The sequence below is a fragment of the Rhinoderma darwinii genome, chromosome 8, assembly GCF_050947455.1.
Source record: "Rhinoderma darwinii isolate aRhiDar2 chromosome 8, aRhiDar2.hap1, whole genome shotgun sequence".
Lineage (NCBI taxonomy): Eukaryota > Metazoa > Chordata > Amphibia > Anura > Rhinodermatidae > Rhinoderma > Rhinoderma darwinii.
Window position 1 is genome coordinate 43,533,416 of NC_134694.1, and position 23,680 is coordinate 43,557,095.

At 46.3% G+C, this 23,680-nt stretch overlaps 1 protein-coding gene across 4 annotated transcripts in view; it reads left to right on the forward strand.

Moving 5' to 3' along the window:
• Window positions 1-23,680, forward strand: part of GABRA3 (gamma-aminobutyric acid type A receptor subunit alpha3) — a 765,781-nt gene that overhangs the window by 392,686 nt on the left and 349,415 nt on the right. For 3 of the 4 annotated variants that reach the window (XM_075835629.1, XM_075835628.1, XM_075835630.1), the window contains one exon: window positions 14,109-14,176. In XM_075835629.1, coding sequence (XP_075691744.1) covers window positions 14,109-14,176 — 68 coding nt within the window. Of the gene's footprint in view, window positions 1-8,832; window positions 9,028-14,108; window positions 14,177-23,680 lie in introns of those variants that run through there. The other variant, XM_075835631.1, reaches the window with a different exon arrangement.

Consider the following 23,680-nt stretch of genomic DNA (forward strand, 5'->3'; position numbering starts at 1 on the left):
TGACGAGTTACTGACCCGGTTATTCAAGGAAAATTCAGCAAGGGGAAGGAATGAGACCCAATCGAATTGACAGTCAGAGATGAAACATCTTAAATATTGTTCCAGGGATTGGTTGGTCCTTTCCGTTTGGCCATTAGTTTCGGGATGGAAGGCGGAGGAGAAGGACAGATCAATCTCCAACTTTTTACAAAAAGCTCTCCAAAATAAGGAAACAAATTGTACCCCTCTGTCAGAAACGATATTGACTGGGGCCCCATGGAGACGCAGGATGTGTTTCACAAACAAAGAAGCTAACGTCTTGGCATTAGGTAGCTTCTTAAGGGGCACAAAGTGGCACATCTTGCTGAAGCGGTCGACTACCACCCACACCACCGACTTGCCCTGAGATGGAGGCAAATCGGTGATAAAATCCATGGAGATATGGGTCCAAGGTCTCTGGGGAATGGGCAAGGAACGTAGTAGGCCCGCAGGTCGGGACCTAGGGGTTTTGGACCTAGCGCAAACCTCACAAGCGGCGACGTAAGCCCTAACGTCTTTAGGCAACCCAGGCCACCAATAGTTTCTGGTAATGAGGTGTTTGGTGCCCAAGATGCCAGGATGACCAGATAGAGCGGAGTCATGGTTTTCCCTGATTACCCTCAGCCGGTATTGCAGGGGAACAAACAGTTTGTCCCCAGGGACGTTCCCGGGAGCTGCACCCTGATCAGCCGCGATATCAGAAGCTAAATCAGAATCCGTGGCAGAGACGATTATACCAGGGGGTAAAATACAAGCAGGATCCTTCTCGGAAGGAGGATTGGCCATGAAACTACGTGACAGAGCATCAGCCTTAATATTCTTGGACCCAGCCCTATAGGTAACCAAGAAATTAAATCTGGTAAAGAATAGTGCCCACCGAGCTTGTCTAGGATTAAGCCTCCGGGCCGATTCTAGGAAAACCAGATTCTTGTGATCCGTAAGGACCGTTACCTGGTGTCTGGCCCCCTCCAGGAAGTGCCGCCACTCCTCAAAAGCCCATTTAATGGCTAGAAGTTCGCGGTTGCCAATATCATAGTTACTCTCCGTGGGCGAAAACTTCCTAGAGAAGTAAGCACAGGGGCGGAGATGGGTGAGGGAGCTGGTACCCTGGGACAAGACGGCCCCCACTCCCACCTCGGAAGCGTCAACCTCCACAATAAATGGCTCCTCTTGGTTGGGCTGAATCAGCACGGGGGCCGAGATAAAGCACTTCTTGAGGGTCTCAAAGGCCTGGACGGCCTCAGGGGGCCAATGGAGGACATCAGCACCCTTGCGGGTAAGGTCCGTAAGAGGCTTAGCGACGACCGAGAAGTTGGCAATAAATCTCCTGTAATAGTTGGCGAACCCTAAAAAACACTGTAACGCCTTGAGGGAGGCAGGTTGGACCCATTCCGCCACAGCCTGAACCTTGGCAGGGTCCATGCGGAATTCATGAGGAGTGAGGATTTGCCCTAAAAATGGTATCTCCTGTACCCCAAAGACACATTTTTCAGTCTTAGCAAACAGATTATTCTCCCGAAGGACCTGGAGCACCTTCCTGACATGCTCCATGTGGGAGGACCAGTCCTTGGAAAACACCAGTATGTCATCAAGGTACACAACAAGAAAATTACCCAGGTACTCTCTCAGGATTTCATTAATAAAATTCTGGAAGACAGCAGGGGCATTACACAACCCAAAGGGCATGACCAGGTATTCGAAATGACCCTCGGGTGTGTTGAACGCAGTTTTCCACTCATCCCCCTCTTTGATGCGGATAAGGTTATATGCCCCCCGTAGATCGAACTTAGAAAACCATTGGGCTCCCTGAACCTGATTAAAAAGATCCGGAATCAAAGGAAGTGGGTACTGGTTCCTTACGGTGACCTTATTCAGGTTACGATAATCAATGCACGGCCTAAGACCACCATCCTTCTTCCCCACGAAGAAGAAGCCAGCACCTACAGGAGAAGTCGAGGGGCGAATGAAACCCTTGGCCAGGCATTCTTGGATATACACCCTCATGGCTTCACGTTCAGGACATGAAAGATTAAATATCCTACCCTTAGGAAGCTTGGCACCAGGCACCAAATCGATAGCGCAATCGTAATCTCTATGGGGGGGCAACACCTCGGAGGCCTCCTTAGAAAACACATCGGCGAAGTCCTGAACAAACTCAGGAAGCGTGTTTACCTCCTCCCGGGGAGAAATAGAGTTAACAGAAAGACATGACATAAGACATTCATTACCCCATTTGGTGAGATCCCCAGTATTCCAATCAAAAGTGGGATTATGCAACTGCAACCAGGGAAGGCCTAAAACCAGATCAGACGATAATCCCTGCATCACCAGTACAGAGCACTGCTCCAAATGCATGGAGCCAACAAGGAGTTCAAAAACAGGAGTATGCTGAGTAAAATAACCATTAGCAAGGGGAGTTGAGTCGATTCCTACTACAGGGATAGGATAAGGTAAATCAATACAAGGCATCTTTAGAGACATAGCAAATTCTGCAGACATGATATTAGCAGATGACCCTGAATCCACGAAAGCACTGCCCGTGGCAGCCCGGCCAGCAAACGAGACCTGAAAGGGAAGCAAAATTTTATTGCGTTTCACATTAACGGGAAATACCTGTGCGCCCAAGTGACCTCCCCGATGATCACTTAGGCGCGGAAGTTTTCCGGCTTCTTATTCTTGCGCCTGGGACAGGTGTTCAGTAGATGCTTGTCGTCCCCACAGTAGAAGCAGAGACCATTCATTCTGCGAAACTCCCTACGTTGTCGAGGGGACATGGAGGGGCTTGTAATTATGTAATGGCCGGAAGGAGGTGAAGGGAAAGTGAGCCCTAATCTACCCACCGCCCTGTCCCTGCCTACTTGCAACGACCCGCCCTAGGCGACGAGGTACAACTGGGCGGCGGTCCCTACGCTGTCTAAGTGCACAGGAAAACAAACAGGGAACATGCAAGGGAAGGGGCAGTAGCCACGGAACGCCACGAGGAAACGGAGCGGCGAACGGACAGTCAGGACCAGGACGAAGTGAGTATACCCAAGCGGGCAAGGAGACAGAAGCAAGCCGGGGGCAAAGCAAAGCAGGTCAAGCAGAACTGCAGCAAGGCAGAAGCACGGCAGAAGCAGGCTGGCGCAAGCAGCAGTGGGGCTAGGAATCCAAAAGAATTACAAGCACTGAGGGAGAGAACAGGGCAGGTAATAAAGGACAGGGGGCGGAGCTAACTCCGACAGACCAGGCCGCGATAGGCTCTCCCACTCCTGAGCCTGCCACCCTGGTTGGTGGGAGATGGTGTCAGTCGAACAGGTCTGGCCTCAGGTGTGGATTGATTAATCCCAGGAGTATACCTAGATGAAGTACCTGGCAGATCCCTAACAGGAAGATGGTACATAAATGGCAAACTAGGAAAAGGCATATGGAGAAAGCCCTTTTCTTTTTTTGTAATAATGCCATCTCGGAACGCTGTCTCAATTAGATTAGCATATTTTAATGAGTGGTCGTGTAGGGGATTCGCTGTCAATTGAACATAGAAATTAGTGTCTCCCAGAATTCTGTGGGTCTCCCCCAAGTATTGGTCTCTGTTCATAACTACAATGCCTCCTCCTTTGTCAGCTGAACGAATCGTGATATTCTCATTTTTCGCCAATGTTTTGAGGGAATTTCTTTCCTGATATGTGAGGTTATCAGAATTGTGTGTAGGTTTGCCAAGTGATCTGAACTCATTACCTACGAGAGTGGAAAAAGTTTCTAAATAGTTTCTAATAGTTTCCTGAATTGTGGGAGTTCATATATTCAGGGGCGGACATACCGCATGTGCAGCCGGTGCAGCTGCACAAGGGCCCCGCGTGGGAAGGGGGCCCGTTCAGTGGCGTAACTACCACAGTAGCAGCCGTAGCAGCTGCTACGGGGCCCGCGGCATGGGGGGGCCCGTGTCGCCCTGACAGGCACATTACATTTTATGTACCAGGCCTGGCGGCACGGGCCCCCTCATGCCTAGTAGCATCACAACACTAGGCATGAGGGGAGGGAGGGGGCGGGGGCCCGGTGATAGCCGCCACACTGCACTACCAATCGGGAGGGAGGGGGCGGGTGCCCGGGCCCGGTGATAGCCGCTACACTGCACTGCCAATCTGGCACAGATGAATAGGACAGGACGGCGATGCTGGTGGTAGGAGGAGCGCTCAGGCAGGGGAGAGGACAGGGGGCGGTGCGACGTAAGACTTCGGGCGGCTGGACAGTACAGTCAGGACTGCCGGAGAACTCATAGGATGAGCGGAGGACAGACACAGGACGAGTGGAGGACGTGCAGACTGCAGAGGACAGGTAGATGAAGTTAAAAAGTTCATGTCAGAAGGGAGAAGTTTTTATGTAGAAAAATCTGCCTCATAATTCCTTCCGGAATTTTGAGGCATATTTTGACCTGCCGGTAGAACACTTCCCGCGTTTTTCATTGCGTTTTTTTGTGGCGTTTTTCGGCCATCGGGCCGTGGGCAGGGAAACGCAGCAAAAAACGCATTTTCTGCCTGCCATTGTTGTCAATGGGAAGTCAGAGACAGAAACGCCCGAAGAAAGGGCATTGCGCTTCTTTTTCCCGCATGCGGTTTTTACTGCTCGCAGGAAAAATTTCATGGATTTCAATGGGAGGCACTTTCTGACGTTTTTCGCGAAAAAAACCTCAGTGTGAACTCCCCCTAACACAGGGGCGTAACTACTGCTATAGCAGCCGTAGCGGCTGCTACGGGGCCGCGGCATGAGGGGGCCCGCGTCACCTGCCGGCACGGGCCCCCACCTTGGCCGGAATCTCCGCTAGCTGCCGCTATGGCTGCTACAGCGCGATGCCACGGAACACTACGGCAGAGCAGGGAGTATCTCCCCGCTCTGCCATTAAACATAAGACATGTATCCCCTATCCACAGGATAGGGGATACGTGTGTGATCGCTGGCATTGATAGGGAGAACGGGGGACCGAAAGTCCCCTGAAGTTCTCCATCACAAACCTCGGACTTCCGGGGTCTGTGTCGGCAGCTCCGTAGAAATGAATGGAGCGCCGGTCACACTTGAGCTGCGCAGACACCGGAAGTCAGAGGTGAGTGATGGAGAACTTCGGGGGACTTTCGGTCCCCCGCTCTCCCTATCAATGCCAGCGATCACACATGTATCCCCTATCCTGTGGATAGGGGATACATGTCTTTTGTCTTTTCACACTGTAGGTCGCATTTTTTTGAGTGATTGGGGGTGTATGGCGTTCCCTACAGGGGGGGGGCTGTATAGCGTTCCCTACAGGGGGGGGCTGTAAGGCGTTCCCTACAGGGGGGGCTGTATAGCGTTCCCTACAGGGGGGGCTGTATAGCGTTCCCTACAGGGGGGTCTGTATGGCGTTCCCTAAAGGGGGGTCTGTATGGCGTTCCCTACAGGGGGGGGCTGTATGACTTTCCCTACAGACCCCCCCTGTAGGGAACGCCATACAGAACCCCTGTAGATAACGCCATACAGACCCCACTGTAGATAACGCCATAAAGTCCCCCCTGTAGATAACACCATACAGCCCCCTGTAGATAACGCCATACAGCCCCCCTGTAGATAACGCCATACAGCCCCCTCTGTAGATAGCGCCATACAGTCCCCCCTGTAGATAGCGCCATACAGTCCCCCCTGTAGATAGCGCCATACAGTCCCCCCTGTAGATAGCGCCATACAGTCCCCCCTGTAGATAGCGCCATACAGTCCCCCCTGTAGATAGCGCCATACAGACCCCCCTGTAGATAGCGCCATACAGACCCCTCTGTAGATAGCGCCATACAGTCCCCCCTGTAGATAACGCCATACAGCCCCCTCTGTTGATAGCGCCATACAGTCCCCCCTGTAGATAACGCCATACAGCCCCCTCTGTAGATATCTTGAGATTCAGTCCTGCTTGATAGGTAACAGTGCAGTAAGCTAAGCATGATAAGATCATCTAAATTATTGCATCTCAGTTGCATGAGTGCTTTGTGTTATATTCAATGATTCAATTTAACCTAAGTCTCTAAATGTGGGCAAAGAAAATAAAAAAACTATACTCACCTCCTCCCTCGCCTCCGTTCACCCGCCGCAGCCCCCATCCTCCTGTCTCGGTCTGTGTTACAAGTGTACAAGGCTGCACTGGTGACGCGCTGCCGATGGCACGTGACCGCTGCTGCCAATAACTCCTCATTGGTGTGCTGCTGAGGACAGTAGTTCCACAGCAAATCGCTGTTGAGGGCATTGATTGGCTGCAGCGGTCATGTGCCATCGACCGCGCGTCACCACAGCAGCTTTGTAAACACAGAAAGGGATAGGGGCTGCGGAGGGGGAACGGAGGCGCCGGAGGAGGTGAGTATAGGTTTTTCATTTTCTTTGCCCACATTTAGGGACTTAGTTTAGATAAGAATTTAACCCTGAAAAAAATGTGTTACTTGTGTTCTAAACTGGTAATAAAATGTACAATATAAATCTTCCTTCATAATTTTTATTAGTAAGGTTTATTTTTATATGCATATATATGTTTAGGTAACTTTGTCGGTATTGGGGGGGGGGGGGCGGGGGGGCCCTGGCACATTATCTGCACAGGGGCCTTTTGCAGTCTGTGTCCGCCACTGCATATATTATTTATATGCTTGAATGCCCCTGTCGTCTACAATACATTGGCCGCACTACTCAGTGCCTACGAACCAGAATCAATAGTCACAGGTTCAATGTAACTTCTGGTTTTATGAAACATAGTGTTTCATGTCATTTTGCCTCTACTCATAATAATCTTTTTAATGAAATAACAGTCACACCCATCGAACTAATTTCACTAAATACTGCAAATAGATTTAATAAACTTAAGCAGCGTGAAAATTATTGGATTTTCAAACTCAGGACTCTCCAACCATATGGTTTAAATGATCTCACTGAATCTTCCCTAGATTAATGATTATTGATAAACAATCACGTTTATCCATTCAACAGTAATTTCTGTGCTCGTTCGTTTGGGTCCGTTTTTTCCTCACATTTGCCATTGCTTTGCAGTTCCTAGCTCCATGCACTCCTTCAAATTCGTTTAGTTCATAATTCAGGTTATTCCGATATAGCGGCTCTTTTTGCAATTACATAGAGATTATTAGTGTCACTCCCTTACCGCTATTTATCTTCTCGATATCCTATTTTTCCTTCACATCCCTCATTTTTAATTTCTGCCTCACCTAGCTATTTGATGATCTAACTGTATACTGGTTGACACGCATCTGTTTCCCTTTTATCCTGTTTTTATACTAATAATTCGTTTATTTACCTATTGTACTGTACCTACATAATTATATTCCATAATTGTATATTATTTCATCATAACGTTAGTTCATAATGGTAGCCTATTGTATCACATTTGGTTATCATTTTCAGAGTACAGATTTAATGGATGCCCGTCTTTCTATTCATAAATGCGCTGTCACTTTAGCATACTTTTGGATGCTATTACTTTCAGCATATGTTTAGATGTTTCTAACATCATTCTGTTATTATTATTCTGTCTTTCCACATTCATTTATATGCCGTCTTTTTAACATCCATTTGGATGCTTTCTTTTCCAAGTAATTTTATTGCCGTACATATATATATAATTTTTTCTGTAGATTTGGATCTTTCTTCTTTTTTCTTTTATATTTTTCATATTTATACTACTCCGACATAATGAGTATTATAATAATATTTTATCCCATTTGTAATTTTATACTCTATGTACCATTATTGTTCTGTTTGCTATGTGTTTCCTTCGATTCGGTTGCGTATGTTTTACATTGCTGCTGTCCAAGGTCCTGACCGCTGATTATACCATCTACTGCCTCGTGTGAATGGTTGCATTCCTTTCATTTGTGACGTCATCCGAGCACTTTGACCCCGGTCACATTGGCGGGTTTTTTCAGTGTTCAGTGTGTATTTAAACTGTGCAGTTGATATGTTTCTTTTATGGCCTGATGAAGATGCCGGTGCGGCATTGAAACGCGTAGCCTTGTTTTCAATAAATTACTTATACATCACATATCCTTCATGCTCATTGCCTTCCCTGTGCAGCAGCGCCTTGGAGACTCTATTTTTATCTGTACATCAGTATATTTTGGACAAATGGAAAGGGAAGGGAAAGAAATGGGAAAAAGAAGGGCAAAAAGCAAGAAGATCAACTGATCTATTATATTGAATTATTAAAATTCAGTAAAATTACTGGCTTATGTATAATATACCAAAAAGGGATGGGGCGAACGGTCCCTCATTAAAGTACACCCCATATAATAGATAAACCCATTCAACCTATATGTGATAAGATGGTAGGATGGTAGAATGGGGGTGAAGGGAAAACATTGCATGCATCAGTATCAGATAACTAGAGTGGAGTGCACAGAGGGGCAAATAATATGAAAATGTCTATGTCCCCGGGGCACACCACTATATAATCCTCTGGTACTAATTAATGCCTGTGGAATGAGTCTGTATAAGACTAAAGTAGGCAGCTGCACACTTGAATGTAGCAAAGTGTGTCACACATAGCAGACAAATGTAATTGTCAGTGCTAAACATTGACAGGTGCCTTATTTATTTTATTATCAGCAACCTTGTCAATGGTAGAAATCTGACAAGTATTTTCCACAGCAAAATGAACCAGTGTTGATGTAATAGTCAATGTCAGTGACACTTTATATTTATTTGTGAGTGTTTGGCAACATAGGAAACACTGAGAGCAGCAAAGAGAACGCTGCACCTCTCTCCAATACTCGTGGAGAACAGGTTGCCAAGCAACAGGCCAGACGCCTGAGACCCAAGCAGCGTGTCAGCTGTTGAACTCACTGCTCACAGGCTGCTGAGGCACTGTGAGCTGCTGTGCTGGTGTTCAGCTTGGAGTTGCTATCACTCCTGCATCTGTGCATGTAACTCCTTGGCATTAAAGGCAGTATGAAGAACGCTGCCTTTCTCTCCAGCACACGTGGAGAGCACGTTACAGAGCAACAGACCAGACTCCAAAGACAGGTACCGCACGTCAGCTGTTTGAATCACTGCTCACACGCCGAGCGCTGTGAGCAGCGAGCTGATATTCAGCTATGTGTCAGGATCGCACTTGAATTTTAATAATTCAATATAATAGATCAGTTGATCTTCTTGCCCTTCTTTTTCCCATTTCTTTCCCTTCCCTTTCCATTTGTTTAATTAAATTTGGTGGTGTACATCAGGGCTAAATTGGAAGCAATAAAGGGTCCTCAAGAGGAATTTTTGCTATCCCTTATTTTTGGCTAATGCTAGGGAATCTTTAGGCTATGTTCACACGGGTTATTTTGCAGGAGGAATATCTGCCTCAAAATTCCGTTTGGAAGTTTGAGGCAGATATTCCTCTCCCTGCACGCCGATTTTCGTGGAGTTTTTCGCGCCGTTTTTCACCCGCGGCCATTGAGCGCCGCGGGCATAAAACAGCGCGAAATACGCTTTCTCTGCCTCCCATTGAAGTCAATGGGAGGTCAGAGGCGGAAGCGCCCGAAGATAGGGCATGTCGCTTCTTTTTCCCGCGAGGCAGTTTTACTGCTCGCGGGAAAAAGACGCCGATGCCTCCCATTGAAATCAATGGGAGGCATTTTCGGGCCGTTTTTGCAGAGTTTTGCGACGCGGTTTCCGCGTCAAAAAGCTCGGCAAAATACCCCGTGTGAACATAGCCTTAGGGTTGGCTATGGAGGTCATTGCCACTTTCAGGGCTACTTTGGTTTGGTTATTAATTGGTCCAAATCCACTTTATTCGCTTAAAATATTCTTCGTGATGAAGTTTCCTATGCTCCATCTGGATTACAGGTGGTGTCAGAATTTAACTCCTTCCCGTCGTAAACAACTTTCAGATTTTCATTTTTGTTTTTTCCTCCCCACATTCCAAAAGTCATAACTTTTTTAATTTTTCCATCGATATAGTCCTATGAGGGCCTGATTTTTGCGGGACGAGTTGTAGTTTTTTGTAGCACCATTTATTGTGCCATATAATGTACTAGGAAACGGGAAAAAAATTATTTGTGGGGTAGAAAATGAAAAATACAGCGATTCCTCCATTGTTTTTCGCGTTTCGTTTTTACAGTATTCACTGTGCAATTAAAACAAAATGTTACGTTTATTCTGCGGGTCAATATGATTAAGTGTAAAAAGTTTGATTTATTTTGTGTCGCCAAATTCAGAGGCATAACTTTTTTTTATTTTTACGTCGATTAAGTGGTATGCGGCCTTATTTTTTGCGGGATAAGATGTAGTTTTTAATGATATCATTTTGGGGTACATGCGAGGTTTTGATAACTTTTTGTTCCATTTTTTTTTTGGAGATGAGGTGACCAAAAAATAGCGATTCTGGCGTTTACAATTTTTTTTTTTTACGGCGTACACCGTGCGGTTTAAATAATGATATATTGTAATAGTTCCGACTTTTACGGATGCCATGATACCAATTATGTTTATTTATTATTTTTTTTACACTAGGGGGGAAAATGGGAAATGTTTTTTTTTTTTAATAGTTTTTTTTTTACATAATTAAAAAGCTTTATTGTACTAATTTTTACTTTTTTTTAATTAGTCCCCCAAGGGGACTTCAACCAGTGATCGTTGGATTGCTTGCACTATATACTTCAATACTAATGTATTGCAGTATATCGTCTTTCTGACAGACTTCTATTAAGCCCTGCCAGAGGCAGGGCTTAATAGGAGCACAAAGATGGCAGACCTGGGGGCCTTCATTAGGGCCCCAGGCTGCCATAGCAACCATCGGCACACCGCGATTGGTCGCCCCCCTCTTTCAAACGATTTAAATGCTCCGGTTACTATTGACCGCAGCATTTAATGGGTTAAACGAGCGGGATCGCGCTCGAGCGCGATTCCGCTTGTTACTGTGAAGTGCCGGATGTAACATACAGCCGACACCCACATCATATGGAGATGGTGCACTCCGTGAGCCTGTTCCATACTTCCCCGACTCGGCTATGACGTATGTATACGTCAAATGTCGGGAAGGAGTTAAATATTTGGGAGTGGTGGTTACCCGTCAGATTTTGGAATAAGAGAAACTAATTTATCTCCATTAATAGGCAGGTTTGAGCGCACATTAGATGCTTGGGCTGGACTACGTCTGTCTATGGTGGCCGAGCAAATCTTAGAAAAATGCTATGGATGCCGCAACTGTTATATCTGCTTTATAATGCCCCAGTGTGGATACCCCTGAGATTCTTTCAACAAGTCAATATGTGTTTTCGCTAACTAATGTTGCGTGGTGACTATACACGCATTAGGCTAGATTCACACGGGCGTTGCGCATCTTGGATGTGAAAAATGGCCGTGTTTCACGTCCGAGGTTCATCTGTGCTGCGGGATGCGATATCACGCATCCCCCATAGACTAGAGTCTATGGAGGGATGCGTGAAAAAATAGGACATGTCCTATTTTCTCACGGACCCTTCACACGGTCCGTTGAAATAACGGCCGTGTGAACGGCCACATTGAATTATATAGGCCCGGGATTCCGCTCCTGGAGCGCTGCTTGATGCCTCTGTCCATATATGGCAGTAACATAAGGGGAAACTCCTGAAGACGCTATGACCGTCGATTCCACTCCAGGAGAAGTTCCTGTTGTCTGTGTCCATGACGTCATTGGCTTCTCCTGGAGTGGAATCCCCGGTCATAAAGTCTGCAAGGTTGTGACCGGGCATTCCGCTTCAGGAGTTTCCCCTGATGTCACTGTCCATATATGGACAGAGACATCAAGCAGCGCTCCAGGAGCGGAATCCCCGGCCACACGGGGATTCCGCTGCTTCACAGACGTTTAGCACGTTCGTGTGAATAAGGCCTTAAACTCCGCCGCCGCACAGTGTTTAGTGCAACACGCATGTGCGGGAAGTATTCAGCGTAGTCTCGTGGGACATTGCGGTTTAGGCATGCGGAGTCTGGATTAAGGAACTCACTAAGTGATTTCCTCTCCATACATATGTGTGATATGCGCAGTGTGAATATACAGACGCCGTAACCCACGAGGAGTGAGTCCATCTAGCATCTGCAGACATTAGTTTGCAATTTATTTTATTTCACACGCACTTGGGTGAGTTATTACTCATTATCTTATTAATGTATATTGGACTGCTTATTGTTGTACCAGTCCCTTAATATTTTAGATATTTTTGTATCATCACTTATTCTAGTGACCTGTGGGTTTTAAATTGTATTGCTATACAGTATATGGATATATTCGACTGTTTTGCCTTTATCACTCTTTGATTGTCATTGACTCTGTGAGTCCTTATAGACTTGTGATTTGATGTATTCACTATGCTTGAGAAAGGTCCTGTTGGACTGAAACGTTGCATGGGTGATTAAAGCTGTCTTTTTTTTGGAAGTGCTGCCTCTTTGTCCATCCTAGTATTGAGGACTGTGGACCAGGTCCTGTTGAGGCGTGCACCCGCCTGTGGTCCAGTGCTGTGGAATTCTTTCCTTTTTTGTTAAACTGGAAACTCACCAAAGACAGTGGGGGATTTAGCCATCCCTAATCCATGGGTGTACTTTTTGGTGGGACAACTTCAGCACATAAGAGGATGGGAAGGGACAGATAAAGACCCACAAAGATCTTTATTAAAAGAGCTTTTTGAAAGGGATAGTTTATACGAGGTGCTGGATGCAGATAAATGTAATTTGCGGGCGAGTCATTTACCCACTGTGAATCTTATCCATAAGGTGTGGTGAGAGGTTAGGGACATACAACTTATACCGGGGACTACGCAGTATATAACCATATGGGATACTCCGTGGCCGTCTAATCTATATCAGCCTGAAGGACTGGGTAACCGCAAACTTGCTGGTCTCACAAGGGTGGCACAGCTTGTAAGCCATGGGATATTGAGCCAGATTTTTATAAATACCTTGTTACGACATACATTCCAGGCGGACTATGTTGGGGACAATGGATGTGTTATCACTGATGATAACGAGATTGTCCATTTGATAGAGACTACAGGGACTTTGGCCGGAATTCCCCCATGTCTTTATAAAGCGCTTATGATCCCTAAATGTCCGATGAGGAGCGAAGAACGATGGGAGGCAGAAATGAAACAGAAGCAGGATTCTCATATTCCTATAATGGGACTATGTTTTGGGGGGAGGGAGTTGGGTATTGTTTTAGTATTGTTTTGTAAGGAAAATATATATTTCAGTAAAAATGTACTGATTTATAAAAAAAGAAATGTCAAACTAGCAAATGTCAGTAACGAAGCGGTGGTGTCAGAGCCAAAACGATAACCAATATCATAAATAGAGTAAAGCTCCGTCAAAACAACAAGAGAGTCAAAACCGTACCAAATTAGCAGACAGAAAAATAGTCAACAGGGGAGAAAAACAACCTAAGGCCTCATGCACACGACCATGCTCGTAATTACGACTCGTAATTACGAGCACAGCCGGCCACGGGCAGCCGGCCGCTTTTGCGAGCCGTGCTTCCATTATAAAGCATAGCAGCACGGCCCGTAAAATGAAAAAATAGAACATGTTCTATTTTTTTAACGGCACGGGCACCTTCCCGTGACTAACAGAAGTCTATGGGCCCGTTATTGCGGATCGTAATTACGACCCACAATAACGGGTGTTTTTACGATCGTGTGCATGAGGCCTAAGGATACAAACCAAAACACAGAGCACACCAGCAGAAGGAACCAGGAAATAAAATCAATAAATGGCAATAGAAGACAGAACCAATCGATACGTTCTCAGCTAATCTTGAGCCAGAACAGCGGAGTGACAGGCTGTAAAAAGACATCCCCCACTTACTGTAGTCTGTATTATCTGATCTGTAACTAGGGATGGATTTTGCTTGACAAAAGTGGGTAAAATGCAGGAAGGGAGATACCTAGTGGCAGTAATGTCACACAGAATTTGTGTGTATAAAGTATAACTAAATTTTAGCAGTAAGTCAATTACAAAGTTGCTAGATATCAGGTATACTATTAGATTAGCATAAGTTGTTCAAAAAGTTAGTGTCCATTTAACCTGTTATGTTTATGTGCTGTTATTGAGCAAACTATTCAAATTTGTTTTGTCTTTGTTGTTGCTTTTAGATTCAGTGACAGAAGTGAAGACAGAAATATATGTCACCAGTTTTGGCCCAGTTTCTGACACAGATATGGTAAGTGATCCAAGGTAAACTTTTCAAGGATCCATGCAATTATAATGCAATAATTGTAGCATATATAATATTTACTATAACTAGTTATGCCCAGTAGAAGTTGTTCAAGTTCTTGTAAGTTTTGTGAACTGAAAGATCATGATAGATTTGTCTGGTGCAATTATTGAGTATTTTGAATAAATTTTTGCTACAAAGTCATAATTCCAGTATTGCAGTATTCAGTCACTATTGCACTTTACTGATAAAGTTGCGCAGAAGAACACAATGACTTAAATTCTTTAAACAATATACCGAAAATTGAGGCTTAAGGTTACATACGGATGTAGCCATGGCCGGCCTTAGATATGTTCGACCAGTGCGGTCGCATATGGCGCCAGCCGCCACACTGCAAGAGGGGCGCCAGCGGGTGTGTGTATCCAGGCGCCTTTCCACCCGGGCGCTTCTTCACTTAGTGGTCGTCGCTACCGCTGTAGCAGCCATAGCAGCTGCTAGCTGTGACACCGGCCTGATCTGCTGTCTACTAGCGCCACTGTAGCTCCCTGAAGCAGCGGAATCCCCGTGTGGCCGGGGATTCCGCTCCTGGAGCGCTGCTTGATGTCTCTGTCCATATATGGACAGTGACATCAGGGGAAACTCCTGAAGCGGAATGCCCGGTCACAACCTTGCAGACTTTATGACCGGGGATTCCACTCCAGGAGAAGCCAATGACGTCATGGACACAGACGACAGGAACTTCTCCTGGAGTGGAATCGACGGTCATAGCGTCTTCAGGAGTTTCCCCTTCTGTTACTGCCATATATGGACAGAGGCATCAAGCAGCGCTCCAGGAGCGGAATCCCGGGCCACACGGGCATTCCGCTCCTTCAGGGAGCTACAGTGGCGCTATCTTTACTGGAAGGGGGAGGGTTGCTATCTACAGGGGGGCTGTGGGCTGTGTGGCACTACCTACAAAGGACAACTGTGCAGGAGCACACAAAATACCCAGCTTTCCCGGCTATCAAAAAAAAGTGTGGAAATAAACTAAGATATAACTTTTATTTAATCTAGCTAAAAGGATTAATCCTTTACTCAGACTAAATAAAAGTTATATCTTAGTTTATTTCCACACATTTATTTGATAGCTGGGAAAGCTGGGTATTTTGTGTGCTCCTGCACAGTTGTCCTTTTTTGAGTGTCTATTGCCCGCCAGCTATCAGGGTCATTTCGTAGTCCTTGCACTACCTACAAGGGGGCTGTAGGCAGTGTGGCACTACCTACCAGGGGGCTGTGGTCTGTGTGGCACTACCAACCAGGGGGCTGTAGGCTGTGTGGCACTACCATCCAGGGGGCTGTGGGCTGTGTGGCACTACCAACCAGGGGGCTGTGTGGCACTACCTACCAGGGGGCTGTGTGGCTCTACCAACCAGGGGGCTGTGGGCTGTGTAGCAATACCAACCAGGGGGCAGTGGGCTGTGTGGCACTACCAACCAGGGGGCTGTGGGGCACTACCAACCAGGGGGCTTTGGGGCACTACCAACCAGGGGGCTTTGGGGCACTACCAACCAGTGGGCTGTGTGGCACTACCAACCAGTGGGCTGTGGGGCACTACCAACCAGGGGGCTGTGGGGCACTACCAACCAGGGGGGCTGTGTGGCACTCCCTACCAGGGGGCTGTGAACTGTGTGGCACTCCCTACCAATGCTCTTTGCACACTTCCTACCAGGGGACTGTGTGGCACTCCCTACAGGGGGCTGTGCAGGACTCCCTACAGGGGGCTGTGCGGCACTCCCTACAGGGGGCTGTTTGGCACTCCCTACAGGGGGCTGTGTGGCACACTCTACAGGGGGCTGTGTGGCACACTCTACAGGGGGCTGTGTGGCGCTATCTACAAGGGGGCTATGTGGCGCTATCTACAAGGGGGCTGTGTGGCGCTATCTACAAGGGGGCTGTGTGGCGCTATCTACAAGAGGGCTGTGTTGCGCTACCTACAAGGGGGCTGTCTGGCACTACCCACAAGTGGCTGTGTGGTGCTACCTACAAGGGGGCTGTCTGGCGCTACCTACAAGGGGCTGTGTGGCGCTACCTACAAGGGGCTGTGTGGCGCTACCTACAAGGGGCTGTGTGGCGCTACCTACAAGCGGCTGTGTGGCGCTACCTACAGGGGGAATCAGTGAGTGGGGGGCTGATGGTCATTTTACTGTGAGTGGTGGGCTGATGTTAATTTTACTGTGAGTCGGGGGTTGATGGTCATTTTACTGTGAGTGGGGGGCTGATGGTCTTCAAGTGGTTTCCACCTCTGACCGCCAATTGAAATTAATAGGAGGCAGAAAATACCTGTGGAGCCCATTTGGAGCTTTTTTTTCCTGCGTCTTTTGCATTCGCTTCAACAGCTTAAGAAAAAACATAAAAAAAAGGTCACACAACGCTGTCAGTTCCTGAAGGAATTTTGAGGCAGATTTTTTTGCCTTACAAAAAACGTGTGTGAACATGCCCTACGAGTGGAGTGCTTGTTCTTAGCCGTTTTCTGTCTTTCTCAAAACAATTTTTCCTAGGGGGGCCCTGAGGCAATTTTATTTTTTAAGTGCTGCCTCGAGTCCGAAAAGGTTTGGAAACTCTGTACTAGGCTACAGGGTCCCGTCATGGAGCAGCTCAGTTCGTCATGGGAACGGGGCCTAGGTGAGTACAATTTTTGTTTTTGTTTGGGGGTACTGTCTGTAAGGGGGAGGTGTGGGGACAGTATGGCACGATCTACAAGGAAGAGTTGGGGGACTGTATGGCACTGTCTACAAAGGGGAGGTGGGGGACTGTACGGCAATGTCTACAAGGGGGAGGTGGGGGGCTGTATGGCACGATCTACAAAAAGGAGGTGGGGAATTATGACACTGTCTACAGGGAGGCTGTATGGCAAAATCTACAGGGGGCACTATACTGTGTGGGGGCCACTAAGCGGACATTATACTGTGTAGGGGTACTACAGATAGCATAATACTGTGGGCACAATTAGAGGACAAAATACTGTGTCCTTGAAGGGGTTGTAATATATTATATTATTCAATATTATTATTATACTGTATGGGGGCACTAAAGGGGCATTATAATTTTTTTATGGGGCATTTTTTTTTGATGATGGGTGGGGCTCCAATAGATCATTTCGCACAGGGCGCCATCTATCCTAGGGCCGGCCCTGGATGTAGCCAAGTTTATCTGGATTTTGCTAACTTGCTGCAGCTTGATATCACACAATAAAAGCCATTGAAAAGGTAAAGTTTATTGCTACTGTGTATTTAATGCATTAAAAGTCAAGAGAAAAATGGCTACATCTGGATACACGTCATGGTTGTGGGGTATGTGGAACTACTAGGCCGCTCCGCCGTAGCAGAGTAGCAACTGACCAAACTACAGTCAGTGAAAGTCTTTAGAACAAGAGTACCTGTATAGAAGTTCTGACAGATGTAGCAGATACTTTAGCGTGGCAGGCACTTGACGTAACAGACACTCTGGAACAGATGACACACGACACAGATGACATGTGGCACAGATGACACATGGTACAGATTACTCTTAGCACAGATAACACTTGGCGTGGCAGATGACACTTGGCGTGGCAGAGAGGATGAACTCGACTCCAACTCTAGACTTTGCTCAGGAACAAACACAATTACTGGATACGGGATACAGGATACGGGAGCACATGATACGGGATACAACTAAGGGACCATTTGCAATAACGAACATGGGTAGACACAACAACGCTCAGGCACAGGTAGGAGGGCAGGACGGACTTAAGTAGGACAGGTAGAACAGGGATAGGCTATGGAAGTATATAGTGTTGAGCGCGCCGGCCCTTTGAGAGGTCACCAGAGCGTGCTTCGCACCCTACGGGAGCGAGGCAAAGATGGGACCAATACATGCTGGCGTCCCCGGGGATGAGGTGCAGGACACCAGCAAGAAGGTAATAGATCCTGGCAGCCGCCAGTGGAAGCCGGATAGTGGCGTACGTCGGCCACCAGCACTGCAGTACTCCCCCTTTTATGCCCCCTCTTCTTAGGACCAGAACTCAGAACCAAACCCCTTCCAGTCAACCAGGCAGAAGATTTTTCCTCCTACCCTCTTCTACTCCAGAATCTCCTTGGCTTTGAAGATGTCAGAAGCACCACTTGGAGAAGTTACATGACAAGGGGATTTGCTGTAGCAATTCAGAACCAGGGGCTTTAGGAGGAAAACATGGAAGAAGTTGGGAATTTTGAGAGTCGGAGGCAGCCGTAGCCTATATGACACAGCATTGATTTGTTGGAGAACTTCTAAAGGGCCAAGAAATCGGGGGGCAAATCTGGGAGATTTTTAAAGGAACATTCTTCGATGATAGCCAGACTTTGGCTCGGGGAAGAAACTGAGGAAGGATTCTTCTTTTTTTATCAGCATTTTTCTTCATGTGGTCTACCACCTGTAGGATGGAGGACTTGGTCTGCTTCCAGATATGAAGAAAGTCTCCAAATTAAGAATTTGGAAAATTAGCTGCAGGTACTTGAGATGTAGCAGGCACAGGGAGAGGAACACGTGAATGTTGGCTGTATACAATGAAGAATGGGGAAGAGGCAATAGATTCACTCGTGTGGCTGTTGTAGGAGGACTCGGCCCAAGGAAGGAGCTGCACCCAGTTATCGTGTTGAACAGAAATAAAGTGACGAAGTGACGAAGATAATTTTCCAGTGTTTTATTAATCTTTTCAACTTGGCCGTTAGATTGTGGGTTATACGCAGAAGAAAAGTCCAATTTCACATCAAGATGTTTACATAGGGCTCTCCAGAATTTAGAAGTAAATTGTACACCCCGATCAGAAACAATGTGCAGACGAAAGGCATTCTGTATAAATAGGTTTGCCAGATGAGGAGCAGAAGGAAGTCCAATTAGGGGGATGAAATGTGCCATCTTAGAAAAGCGATCCACTAGGCAAGTAGCTAGGATAATGTAGTTAGGGGCAGTAGAAAAGGGTCCAAGAAAAGGAAGGCCAATCCTGTTTCTGATATTCCAAGCAAAATTACCAAGTTGGGTGATGATGCAAAGGTGTCGGTCTCAGAAATGGCAGCCCTAGTGGATACTGATCTACCTAGCAGCCGGGAGAACAGCCCAGCTAGTAGTCGGCGGGTTGGTAATGCAGGTAAGGCAAGACAATTGGTAGTTGTAGGGGATTCTACAATCAGGAAGACGGATAGAATAATTTGTCGCCAAGACCGCCTCAACTCAATGGTTTGCTGTCTCCCTGGTGCCAGGGTTTGGCTTGTGGTGGAACGGGTGGATAAATTACTGGGAGGAGCTGGTTATGATCCAGCTGTAGTGGTCCATGTAGGTACCAACGATAGAATAAATGGTAGATGGAGGAGCCTTAAGAATAATTTTAAAGAACTAGGCTACAAGCTGAAGGGAAGGACCTCCAAGGTAGTATTCTCAGGAATACTGCCTGTACCATGCGCACCACAGGAAAGACAGCGGGAGCTCAGGCAGTTAAATGCATGGCTTAAGTCTTGGTGTAGAGGAGAAGGTTTTGGGTTCCTAGAGCACTGTGCTAACTTTTCATTGGGGTACAAACTGTATTCTGCAGATGATTTGCACCTAAATGGAAGGGGGTCTGGTTTGTTGGGAGAGAGAATTCTAGCTGGGGTGGCGGAGTATTTAAACTAGGGCTGAGGTGGCAGGTCAATGTAGAAAATAAAGGGATAGTCAGGTTAGAGAGGGGTCAGACTATATTGGTGGGGGAGAAATAGACTGTGGGGAGAGGACTAGACAACAGGATAGGGAGATCCTTTTTTTACAAAACAGCAATGAAAATAAAAATGCCCAGATAATGTCAAATAATCACATTTCGGAAACTGAAAGTGAAAAAATGAAAGTCGTTAAAGTGAATGTTCACAAATGCCAGAAGTCTAGCAAGCAAAATGGAGGAGCTGGAGGCCTTGGTACTGGAAGAAAATATAGATATACACTACCGTTCAAAAGTTTGGGGTCACCCAGACAATTTGGGGTTTTCCATGAAAACTCACACTTATATTTATCAAATGAGTTGCAAAATGACTAGAAAATATAGTCAAGACATTGACAAGGTTAGAAATAATGATTTTTATTTTAAATAATAATTTTCTCCTTCAAATTTAGCCTTTGTCAAAGAATGCTCCATTTGCAGCAATTACAGCATTGCAGACCTTTGGCATTCTAGCTGTTAATTTGCTGAGGTAATCGGGAGAAATGTCACCCCATGCTTCCAGAAGCCCCTCCCACAAGTTGGATTGGTATGATGGGCACTTCTTGCATACCATACGGTCAAGCTGCTCCCACAACAGCTCTATGGGGTTGAGATCTGGTGACTGCGCTGGCCACTTCATTACAGATAGAATACCAGCTGCCTGCTTCTTCCCTAAATAGTTCTTGGATAATTTGGAGGTGTGCTTTGGGTCATTGTCCTGTTGTAGGATGAAATTGGCTCCAATCAAGCGCTGTCCACAGGGTATGGCATGGCGTTGCAAAATGGAGAGATAGCCTTCCTTATTCAAAATCCCTTTTACCTTGTACAAATCTCCCACTTTACCAGCACCAAAGCAACCACAGACCATCACATTACCTTCACCATGCTTGACAGATGGCATCAGGCACTCTTCCAGCATTTTTTCAGTTGTTCTGCGTCTCACAAATGTTCTTTTGTGTGATCCAAACACCTCAAACTTTGATTCGTCTGTCCATAACACTTTTTTCCAATCTTCCTCTGTCCAATGTCTGTGTGCTTTTTCCCATATTAACCTTTTCCTTTTATTAACCAGTCTCAGATATGGCTTTTTCTTTGCCACTCTGCCCTGAAGGCCAGCATTGACACTGGCGTTTTGCGGGTACTATTTAATGAAGCTGCCAGTTGAGGACCTGTGAGGCGTCTATTTCTCAAACTAGAGACTCTAATGTACTTGTCTTGTTGCTTAGTTGTGCAGCGCGGCCTCCCACTTCTCTTTCTACTCTGGTTAGAGCCTGTTTGTGCTGTCCTCTGAAGGGAGTAGTACACACCGTTGTAGGAAATCTTCAATTTCTTGGCAATTTCTCGCTTGGAATAGCCTTCATTTCTAAGAACAAGAATAGACTGTCGAGTTTCACATGAAAGCTCTCTTTTCTAGCCATTTGGAGAGTTTAATCGATCCCACAAATGTAATGCTCCAGATTCTCAACTAGCTCAAAGGAAGGTCAGTTTTATAGCTCCTCTAAACAGCAAAACTGTTTACAGCGGAGCTAACATAGTTGCACAAGGGTTTTCAAGTGTTTTCTAATCATCCATTAGCCTTCTAACACAGTTAGCAAACACAATGTACCATTAGAACACTGAAGTGATGGTTGCTGGAAATGGGCCTCTATACACTTATGTAGATATTGCATTAAAACCAGACGTTTGCAGCTAGAATAGTCATTTAGCACATTAACAATGTATAGAGTGTATTTCTGATTAATTTAATGTTATCTTCATTGAAAAATACTGTGCTTTTCTTTCAAAAATAAGGAAATTTCTAAGTGACTCTAAACTTTTGAACGGTAGTGTAGTTGGTGTTGATGAAACATGGCTAGACTCTTCACATGACTGGGCTGTAAATCTACAGGGTTTTACAGTGATTTGGAAAGACAGGACAAATAGGAAAGGCGGTAGTGTATGTCTGTATCTGGGAAGTGATATGAAGGCGAGTGTGAAAGAGACAATAGTGGGTGAAGACTGCGAGGAGGTTGAAACCTTGTGGGGGGAACTAGAAAGGGAGGTAAACACTGAAAATATTACTTTTGGTGTAATCTATAGACCCCCCAATAGAACTGAAGAGATATAAGGTCAAATATATAAACAAATGTAGCAGTGAGCACAGTCGGGTACTGTAATTATAATGGGAGATTTTAATTACCGGGATATTAATTGGTGTCATGGTTCGGCTTTAACGGCAAAGGGAAGAAATTTCCTCAACCTTTTGCAGGAAAATTTTATGAGCCAGTTTGTGGAAGTCTCGACTAGAGGTGAAGCTTTGTTGGATCTGGTCATTTCTAATAATGCAGAGCTTGTTTGGAATGTCAATGTTCGTGAAAACCTTGGTAACAGTGATCACAATATACTTACATTTTACCTATACTGTAAAAAACAAACACAGGCTGGGAGGTCAAAAACACTTCATTTTAAGGCCAATTTCCCCAGGATGAGGGCTGCAATTCAGGATATAGACTGGGAAGAACAAATGTCAAATAATGGTATAAATGGGAGATTTTAAAATCTACTTTGGGTAATTATAGTGCAAAATTTATTCCTATAGGTAACAAGTATAAACACCTTCTGTAAAACGGTTCATACATGACAAAAAAAAGGGCATTTGAAAAATGCAAATCTGAGGGTACAGCTGTAGCCTTTGTAAATTATAAAGAGCTTAATAAAATCTGTAAATGTAACGTCTAAGACCACGACCCGTCGTTCTGACTTACCCCTCGACGGCCGCGGCCATGGACATGTGAGTTTCCTGCAGCGTCGTCCTCCTGTGACGTGCCGGCACTCACTTCCTGGTATCGAGACTGTCTCCCAGAGGGCGCGTGTGCCCGCACGTGCGGGGTCTTAAAGGGCCAGTGCGCGCATAATTGCAGGAAGTCTGCAATCAAGCCCAGAATGCTACTGGACTATAGAAAGGGCTCTGCCCTCTTGATCTTTGCCTGAGTGTTGTTCGTTACCAAAAGTTTGTCTTGCAAATGGTCTCCTAGTGTCTTCCAGTTCCCAAGTGTTCCTGTATCATGTATCCTGTTTCCAGTGCTATCCTGGTAAAGTGCCGTGCTGAGCTGTTGTCGTGTTGTGCTATATTCCACACCTGTTCTGCTACTCCACGCCTGATGTCTACCTGCCGCCTGGTCCCAGCCGAGCCTGCCTTGCTACTGTCCGAGTTGCCACTGGTACTTTTTGTGGACTATAGACTCTGTACTATACCTGTTTGGCCAACTGCCAACCTGCTACGCAGTACGGCCCAGTGGGTCCACACCCCGCATTGTGACAGTACGCTCAGGCCACGGACCCCGCTGGTCAATTCAAGGGCATGTCACCCTCCCAAGCCATGCAGGTGGACCTGCAGAATCTCCGAGCAAGACGGGATCAACTTCTTGTGGCAGTGGACTCCATGGCACAGCAGCTAGGGGTGCTAGCTTGTTCCCTTCCTGCTCCTATGCAAGCTCCTCCGATCAACCCTCCTGCTACACCTCCTGACAGTTCCGGTTTGGATCTTCGGTTCTCGCTGCCATTACCTTCTCGGTTCCATGGAGACGCAAGTATGTGCAGGGGGTTTCTGAACCAATGCCATATCCATTTTACCCTGCATGACTGAGCATTTCCGTCGGATGGAACCAAGATCGCCTTCATCGTGTCTCTACTTGCCGAGCTTGCCTTGCTACTGGTACTCTTTCTGGACTATAGACTCTGTACTATACCTGTTTGGCCAGCTGCCATCCCGCTACGCGGTACGGCCCAGTGGGTCCACACCCCGCATT